Below are 9,163 nucleotides of genomic sequence, written 5' to 3' on the forward strand. Positions count from 1 at the left end.
GGCGATTATCAGTGTCATTGTTTGCCTTGGCACGGCCCCGCCGAGGCACAGAACGCGCTCCTGCCCCCAGCCCCGCAGCCAGGGAAGGCTCAGCCGCAATTCCAGAAGCCCTGGGATGCTCCAGGGATGAATTCCCTGCCAAAACAGCAAACTTTCAGGGCTGTATTTACCCTTGCAGGACCCCATTTATTCCCTGAAAATCGTCTTTACCCTTCCAGGACCCAGCCAGAGCTGCGCCTGTTCTGCTCACGCTGCTAATCCCTCCAATTCCCTGTTCCCTCACTGACCGAGGTGCAGCCCTTTGGTGGGATGTGTCCATGAAGGGAGCACAGCCTTCACTGGTGTGAAGGAATCAGCCTGGAGCTGTACCAGGGAGGTTCAGATTGGATATTTGGGAAAAATTCTCCACCCAGGGCAGTGGTGGAGTCCCCATCCCTGGAGCCATGTGCATGTGGCACGTGGGGACACGGAGTAGAGGTGGCCTTGGCAGTGCTGGGGGAATGGTTGGACTCAATTCCAGAGCACTTTCCAACCTAAATGATCCCATGGTTCTGTGATTTACACACAGGGCATCCACGTTGTGCCCTCAGCTGGGAAAATGGGGGATCCAAGCCCCGCTGGCATCGGCAGTCCCTGGATTCCCGTGCACGGAGGCTCTGCTCAGCTCCCCGGCTCAGGCTGGGCCTGGCTGCATCCTGCATCCCCTCAGCAGGGCAGGGCCAGGAGAAAATCCTTCCTTTGCCACCACAGCCGTGGGGTCTCCCACGTTTGCCAGCCAGAGCACCCCAGGAACAGAGTGACCAGGGAGGGCTGGGAGCTCTGTGAACTGAACAGCTCAAATCCAGCTGACTCCTCACAAATTCTTCTTCCTTTCCACAGCTCCCTCTTTTTAACCCCCTCTTCCCTGTGCTGCTCCAGCCAGGGCTGTCCAGGTGGGAATGGCAGGGAATGGCTGTTGCTGCTGGATAAGCAGCTTTGCCACTCCAAAGCTTCTGGTTTAGCTCCAATTACGGATCCTGCTGCACTTCCAAACGCTTGTGTCTGGCTGATTTCTGTCCTGGGAGGTCTCGGTGCCTTCCCCTCTGCTCAGAGGGAATGTCTGCCCCTCTCCTGTCCTATGGCAGGGATGGCCTGGGAGATGTGGCAGCACCGAGCATCATTCCTGCTCCGTGCCCGAATCAGTGCTGGAGCTGAGCTTTGCAAGAGAGGCTTTGCTGAGCCCAGCCTGGCTGCAGGGCACTGAGCTCCCTTTTGCTGCAGCAAAGAACTGGTGGTTTAGGACCAGTGGCTTTTAAACCCTTCCCACTGTGTTGCAGCCCTCCAACAGGAGCCTCTGGAAAGAGGAGACACAGCCCTTGGTTTGCAGCTTTGAATGATGCTTTAGGAGTTTGGTGGGGCTTTGTCTCATCTGTGGCCTCCTGTGGAATCATGGAACGGTTTGGGTTGGAAGGGACCTTAGGGATCATCTCATTCCAACCCCCTGCCAAGGGCAGGCATCTCCTGGAGACTTCTTTTAATTTTTAAATAAGATCCCTGGGGTCCTTCACAGGAGAAGGAAAACATCTGCCAAGGATGGGAATGTACACCAATATCAGCTGGGCAAAAGGATCTTTCTCTATCAACAGGTTGGATCTCCAAGGATTTTTAAGCTTTCCTTCCAAAGGAACAGAAAAGACCTAAGCCCATGGAAACACTAAAATAGGAATAAACCCCTGTTATGGCACAGGAGTAATAACAGTAATCGTAGCTGTGGAGTAATTCCTGCCCCTCTGCCTTGTTTGTTTTCATCCTGGAACTGTTGTGTAGCAACTCCGGAGTTTTCCTGGGAATACGACGGACAGCTGGTTTACAAATGCAATTGTGGCATAATTAATTTAAGCATTAGCAGTCCATTATTATCTGTTATCACTGGGTACAAGCTCTGCCTCTCTGCCATGGAAACCGGAGTGCAGGTTACCTAGGAATCCCTCTGGGATCTATTAAGTGTAATTACTAAGGACTTGGATCAGCAAAAAAAAAAATAGAGATATGCACCATTTTCCAGCCTCAGCACTGCAGAAAGGGCTGCAAACTTGACATTTGTGCTGAATTGTCACATCATTGCCAGGAACAGGCTCTGTGAAATGGTTAAGGAGCATTTAGCAAAGGAAACATCAGGGAGTCACTTGGCTTTCTCCAGCGGGTTGCAGCAGCTCCCGTGGCTCCAGGAAGGGGCCCAGGAGACGCCAAAAGTGCTCTTGTGAGTGAAAGTGAGTGGGGTGGGATGGAAAAACCTGCTTCTGGGGGGAAAAAAAGGCTAAAAGAATGAGTGTTTATCCTCTTAGAGATCCTTTAGCCTCTTAGGGAACGGGTTTGTCATCCCTGGTTCAATCCTCACCTTCCAGGTGCTGGGACTGAGCTCTGGGTGTTTGTTTAGGTGTGTTTGGAGCTCTATTTTTAAGATTTTTATTCTAAAAACAGTAGTCAAAGTTTGGTTCTGAGCAGCAGTTAAAAGCTGGTGTTTGGCCCCAGATTTTCCACGCTAAGAGGTGGAATCGGGCTCAAATCATAATCCAGATGACAGGAGCAGAGCCAGGAAGGTGCTCCCAGGTGCTTCAAAGGCCCTGGGGATGAAAAGGCTTTGAAAAGGAGCCTGTCAGGTGGAACATCCCATTTCTCTCTGGAGATTATTTACCTCAGGTTGTCTGAACACAAAAGGGATTAGAGGAGGAAGAGTTTATGATTATCATTTGTCCTAAGAAGAGACAACCCCTGCAGCAATGCTCAGCCCTGCCTCATTCCAGAGGTGTGATGGCAACAGGACTCCTCTTCCTCCTGATTCCCATGAAATTATGGCTTCTGTTTGTCTGGACATGCAGCTGCCATCTGGGATCGGGGGTGCATCTGTTTGGTTGAGGTGAGAGGAATAAGGAAAACCCAGGGGTGATTATATTGGGAGACCCAGGGATGGGAAAAAATAAATGGAAAAACCTGAAGCTGGAAGGCCACAGGGATAAATCACGGGGTTGAGTCCCTTGTTTAACACCAAACGAGTCCCCAGGTCCCTTTCTCAGCAGCCTCATCCCAAGGCAGCCAAATGGGAACATCTTCATCCACACCCCAACCAGGGGGTGCCTCGTTGGGATGGAGAAAACACCCAGGTTTTATTTTCAACTCATTCTGCAACCTTTCGGGCTAAAGCCCCCAAACTTCCCTAAAAAAACCCAAACAACGCTCCACCTCGAGGTGAATCCCTTCAGGAATAACCGCCCAGCGCTGGCAAAGGGAGCATCCAGCGGGGAGGTGCCGGGGCCGGGGCTCCATCCCCCGCTCCCCGTGCCGGGGGAGGCTGTGCCGAGCCCCCTGCCCGCATCCCCGGCTCCGGCAGCTCGGCAGATCCTGCTCCGGCTGCAGATTGGCTGCCGGCTCCTGCCTTTCCCCAGCGACAGCGGAACTTGCCTGGAATATTTTGCTGGCAAATCCGCCCCTCTGCCGCTCGCTGCCGAAGGAGGGAGGGAGGGAAGGAGAGGCTGCGCTGCCGGGATCCCTCCCCGCCGCCCCCGCGGGGACCCGCCGGGGCCAGGGGGGGCTCTCGGAGATGCCTCAGCAGGGAGATGCCTTTAAAGCCTGTGCTGCGGCTCTTTCCCCGGGAATGTTTGCATTTGGGCTGGGATTTGCTCCCACACCGTGTGACGGTGCGGAGAATGTCCGGGGTGGCGGGGCTGGGTGGGTTCGGGCTGCTGGCCTCGCGTCCGTGGGGATGCGATGAGACAGAGCCTGAAAGGGCCGAACCTCGAGCCTTCTCACATGCCCAGGGTGCCTGCAGTGACACCACGACGCGTCCCTGGAAGGCTCCCTGTGACTGTGCGTGATTGCCGCTGCTAAGTGAGGACAGGCGGTGAATCAGGCTCCGGTCGTGCCTGATCCCGGCCCTTCCCGCGGGCACGCTGAGCTGCTCTGTGCCTAAAGCCCTTCCTTCTCCTCCCTTGCCAGGAGCGGCAGATGTTCAGCACCTGCAGGAAAGGAGATCTATTCCCTTCTTTTCCTCCCCAGCCCTGCAACGGGCTGTGTTTTGTGCCCGTGGATAAAAGGGTCGCTAGCGTTTTGGAGAGCTTCTTTCCCTTTCCAGTCTCGCAACAATCCCTTTTTTCCTTTCCCGTTTTAGTTCTCCTCAAAGGCTCCAAGAACCTGTGAAGCGTCCAGTGCCTCGTGGGCCTTTAAGGCCGGGAAGGATGGTGACGTTCCTATAAATCCCTTTATCCCACAACACCAGCAGTGGTCCCAGCACGTTGGCTCCCATTTTCCTCTGCCCCAACGCTGGCAATTGCTGTGAGTTTGTCCTGTGGGTGCTGGGGTCAGTGCCCACAGAGACACAGATGGCCTTAAATGCCATTTTAAAGCGTTTGTGTGGCTCAGTGACCCCAAAACCCCCAAATCCCCCGGGAGCCAACACCAAGCAGTGCTGAATTTCATCGACGTTATTGAGCCATGCCCTCAAGAAATGACCTTTATGAGAGTATTTTTCAATTCCTGATGTGCAGCCCCAACAAAGGGGGGTTCTGGGAGCTTCTTTTAAAGGGCTGGGGAAAAGTGACAGAGGAGAACAAAATTCCCACAGCTCCTCCAGCAACCTGAACATCTGACTCCTCTGTGAGTCTGCATCCCTTCCTGTGGACTTTGGAAAAGCTTGGATGCAAGGCCCCGTGGTCCCAGCTTGTTTTTAAGACAGGAATCAAGAGCAGTGATTTTTTTGGGAGTGTGTTTTTGTAAGACCTGCACCCCCAGCCTGTTCCAGCACTTCCAGAGGTGTGCAGGCTCTGGAAGCTGGAGCTGGCACTCCAGCACACAGCCAGTCCCCCACGCTCATGGATGGCTTGTGCAGAGCTGGTTTAGGGCAGATTATTTTTAAAACAAGCTAAGCCGTGAGGGTGACCTCGGTTCTGCACAGGGATACTCCAGGTAGGGCAAAAATAGCCGTGCTCATCTCCGAGCATCCTTCCCGCTCACTGGCAGCACCTTTCCGAGGGAGCCCAGCTGGTGGGAGGTGGGAGCTGCCCTTTGAGGGAGCAGCCTCCAGCTGGCACTGCTGGGATCCAGGGAAGAGCCTTGGAGCAGGCTTGGAGCAGGCAGTGAGCAGGCTGGAGCAGTGTGGGCTCTCACACAGCCGGCCTTGCCCCAGAGCTCACGCCCTGCCAGGCCACAGGGAAGAGAGATTTCAGGCCACTGTGGGAAATTGGGCTTTTGGGGGAATTGAGGAGCCTTGATTTGCTGCGGGTGAATGTGGAGCTCGAGCAGGATGCAGGGGGTTTTGCAGGACCAAGCGTGTGCATGGCCTGTGTCGCTGAGGGCACGCCGAGGTGGGTGTGGGGTCTGTGGGAGAAATCCTTCCCCCTTAGCCTCCCCCTCCTCTTCCTCAGGGATTCACCACACTCCCTGAAGCCTGCAATGCTTTTGATGGCAGGTGCAGGCGAGGTCACGGATTTGGGCAGGAGGTTGGAGCGCAGATCCCTGCGCCTCCCATTCCTCCCCTACACCTTCCCCTGCTCCTGTCCAACCACCCCCTCCCTGCCAGGCCACTGGAACAAAACCCTGCTAGCACCGTGCAATTCCTGCTAGAACAAATTGTTGCTGGCATTGTGGGTTATTTAAATCCACATATTATCTCTTCCTCTGTATTACATTAGCTTCCTCCCAAACCTTCGCCATCTGTTCCACCCTCGGTTGTGAATGTGAGAAAACTGAACATGCTGCTCCACAGCTCCAGCACTTCCAAAGTATGATGTGCATCCTAATGGCTTTTCCATGCACTTCTCCATGCAGGCTGGGGCCCTTCCTTAGTGCCCAGGACTCACTGGGAATGGTCAGGAATGCGTTGGCGGCTGTTTGCCTCCAGCGATGTGGAGGGAACTTTATTGTGACAGCTCCGAGGTGGGAGCACATCTGATGGGCTGGGTGGGGAGGAACCCCGGGGCTGCTTGTGCCAGTGATCTCCCCAAAATCACGTGGCTCTCAGCGAGGAGAAACAGTGGTTTCATCCCTCCTTTGGGCCCTGTCTCTCCCAGGTTGTGTTGTCAAAGGTGCTGGAACATCTGTGTGTCCCACAGACTTCCCAGGGTTGGTGTCTGTGAAATTACTGCGGCTGCTCTTCCCCTCTGGGAGCCTGTCAGGCTCCTAATGCTGCCTGTCATGTCTCCAGTGCTTCCCAGGCATCCAGGCCAGCAGGCCAGGACAGCCTGGATGGCTCTGTTTTTCCAGGGCTGCAGGATGCATCCTGTGGAGCAGTCCAGCAGCAGCCCCCATGCTCAGCTCCCCCTCAGTGCTGGGTGGGAGTGCCAAGCCTGAGCCTATGGATAGGGAGGCAGAGAGCCCATGGATGGGAGGCAGAGAGCTCCAGGGCTACTGTGTGGGAAGCTGGGGCAGATCCATCCTTCCCACATCCCGGGCTGCTCCCTCCTCTCTCCCCACCTCGGCTCTGCAGGCAGGGACTGGAGGAGCAGGGATGCTGCAGCTGTGGCAAATGTCACCACACCTCACACACCTCGATGCCTCTCACCCAAATTTTCGGCCTGACTGATGAATTCATTTCAGTTTCATGACCAGGCACCACCCTGTGCTCCCCTGACAGGGAGATTTAGCTCCTTTCCTCTGAAGTGTCACCTCCTGAGCGTGACAGGTTTTCCATTTCTCCTGGGTAGCTCTGGGGCATCCCCATGGGACAGCTCCAGCCCTGCTCTGTGTTTGGCACTGACTCGACAAGGGGCAGTTTGGGGCAGTGGTGGCTTCCCCACTGCTCCCAGCAGACCCCATCACCTCTCCTGTCAATGCCAAACCAACAGGGACAACAACTGAGGAAGCTTCTAGTGGGAAATCTGGGAATCATCAGAAAACAACACTGCAAAGGACCTAAGAACCACAGAGCTCAGCCTTCTCCCGAGGAGGTTCAGCTCTGTCCAGGTCCTGTCTGAGCTGGTGATGTCCAACCTTAGACCCTCTCCTCTCCCAGCCTCCACAGCCCCCCAGGCAATTCATTACAGCCCTCACCTCATTAGCGATGGTTAATGGCTCACCCTCCTTGACTTTAAGCCCATTAATTCTGTTCATGGAGAACAGATTATTCCCTTCCACTTCGAAGCAGCTTTTAAGATCGCTCTGTCTCATCTCCTGAACACCTCCAGCCCTTCCCAGCAGCAACTTCATGCCCAAAGTGTCCTTGTGTCCCCCAAAAACGAGGAGCCCAGGGTGGGATGTCTCACATGGGGTTGTTCTCCACACGCTCCTGGGCCAGCAGGAAGCTCTGTTGCCATAACCCAAGGAAACATTACCAATGCTTTGCCTTCTCCTGCAGCTTTCCCACCAAATTCCCAGCAATAATGGAATTTTATTGCTGACCCAGGGGCTGGGCTGCAAAACTCCAACTTGCTGCTCACATCCTCCAGGGAAAATCCTACTGTTCCCATGGTAACACCCCACACCAAGGTCCAGCAGGATGGGAGAAGGGAGGAGAGGGGATTCAAGGCGACAAACAGACGACAATTCACACTTTCCAAATTTCCCTCCCATCACTCCACTCAGTCCCAGAACAGCCCCAGGCTTCCGGACCGGAATTCCACGCGCAATCCCTTCACTCACCGTACTGGATTTGAGCGCATCCCCACTGTCCTCTTCAGATTCTAGTGCAACAGGTAAAGATTTCTGTGGCGGGGAGAAGGTTAAGTCCCACCTCAGTAGCCGAGGTTCAGCTTTGTCCCCGAATCTCAGGTTTTCCAGTTTCTGCACCGTGGGCTCGGCAGAGGAAGCTGGCCTGAAATTCTCTTTGTTCTGGGACTTAGACCTCAGTCTCTGAACCCCGAAGCCCCGCTCTTCCCCGCGGTGCTCGTCAGTTACGCTCCTGCAGCCTCCCCCTTTGCTGTAGTGTCTTTTTTGGGTGTGAATCTCTTGCATATAAGAATCCATCCTCATGAGGGGCTTCATCTCCATCTCGTAGTTGCTCATCTTCTCCTCGTCCAGCTCAAGCAGCTTGGAGCTCCCTGAGCTGTGGTTGTGGGACCTGTGGTGGGAAGTCCATGAAACCGTGGCTGGGGAATCTGTCCACCTCTCTCTCGGCTTGTGGTTGGAGGCCGAATGTTTGTGTCCCCCGCTCCGACCTCTGTAGTCTTCAGGGACAGGCGTGGAGCCCAGCTGCCCGCTGCGCATCGTCCCGCTTCTCGCAGCGCGGCTCCCGCCCACCTTCTCTTCGCTCCAGCTGTTGGGGCGCAGGTAATCCCCGCCACGCCCCTCCAGCAACATCTGGATCTCCCCACCCCTCTCTTCGTCCACCGAGACCTGCCTGGAGAAGTGGGCGCTCTTGTTCCTGCAGGAGGGGCCGAGGGGCGGCGTGGAGGAGGGGCTGGCAGGGAAGCTCTGCAGCGGGCTGTCGTCGGGGGTCAGGTCGGACGGGGTGGTCCCCTTGCGGTACAGCTCGGGGCTCTCTTGCTGCAGAGGCGTCCCGGTGGAGAGGACCTCGATGTCATCGCTCGAGTTCTGCCGCTTCGGCCGCTGGCATTCGAGCCCTTTGGGGGGCGGTGGTGGGGAGGAGAGAAGGGAGAGAGGAAGGCAACGGGGTTATTTCTATTTTATGGATGCCCCATGGGTTTTTTCGTGGCACGGAACAGGGAGCAGAGGGTTGGGCGGTGGGGAACGGCGGGGTGGGATTGGGACAGCGGTGTCACAGCTGCTGGCACCGCTGGTGTGACACCGAACCTGCCCTGAGCCCTGGCCTGCAGAACCACAGCCAGCATGGGAATGGTTTTCCAGCCCCAGAAATGTGGAGAAGCCACCAACGATGCAGAGCTGCTGGGAGGGGGTTCTGATGGTTTTTTGGGATCCATCTGACCACATTTCCTATCAGTTCCCAGTCTGGAAGCATGGGAGGGGAAATCTGTGATGTGGCTGGTGGCACACCCTGGGCTCTGTGTTTGTGTGTGCTGGGTGACACTGGGATCACCCTGGATGACACTGGGACCACCCCATATGTGCTGGGTGTCACTGGGATCATCTCGTATGTGCTGGGTGTCACTGGAATCATCCCATGTGTGCTGGGTGTCACTGGGATCACCCCTGGGTGTCACTGGGATCACCTGAAGTGACACTGGGATCACCCCGTGTGTGCTGGGTGTCACTGGGATCATCCCTGGGTGTCACTGGG

General features: G+C 55.6%; 1 protein-coding gene across 1 annotated transcript in view; it reads right to left on the reverse strand.

Moving 5' to 3' along the window:
* Positions 1-9,163, reverse strand: part of JPH3 (junctophilin 3) — a 49,559-nt gene that overhangs the window by 3,650 nt on the left and 36,746 nt on the right. Inside the window, exon 4 of the mRNA XM_042027053.1 lies at positions 7,609-8,528. Within this exon, the coding sequence (XP_041882987.1) occupies positions 7,609-8,528 (920 nt within the window). The remainder of the gene's footprint in view (positions 1-7,608; positions 8,529-9,163) is intronic.

This window comes from Corvus kubaryi, unplaced genomic scaffold, assembly GCF_017639235.1.
Source record: "Corvus kubaryi isolate FWS band 111438036 unplaced genomic scaffold, C.kubaryi_AGA036_p1.0 37300, whole genome shotgun sequence".
Lineage (NCBI taxonomy): Eukaryota > Metazoa > Chordata > Aves > Passeriformes > Corvidae > Corvus > Corvus kubaryi.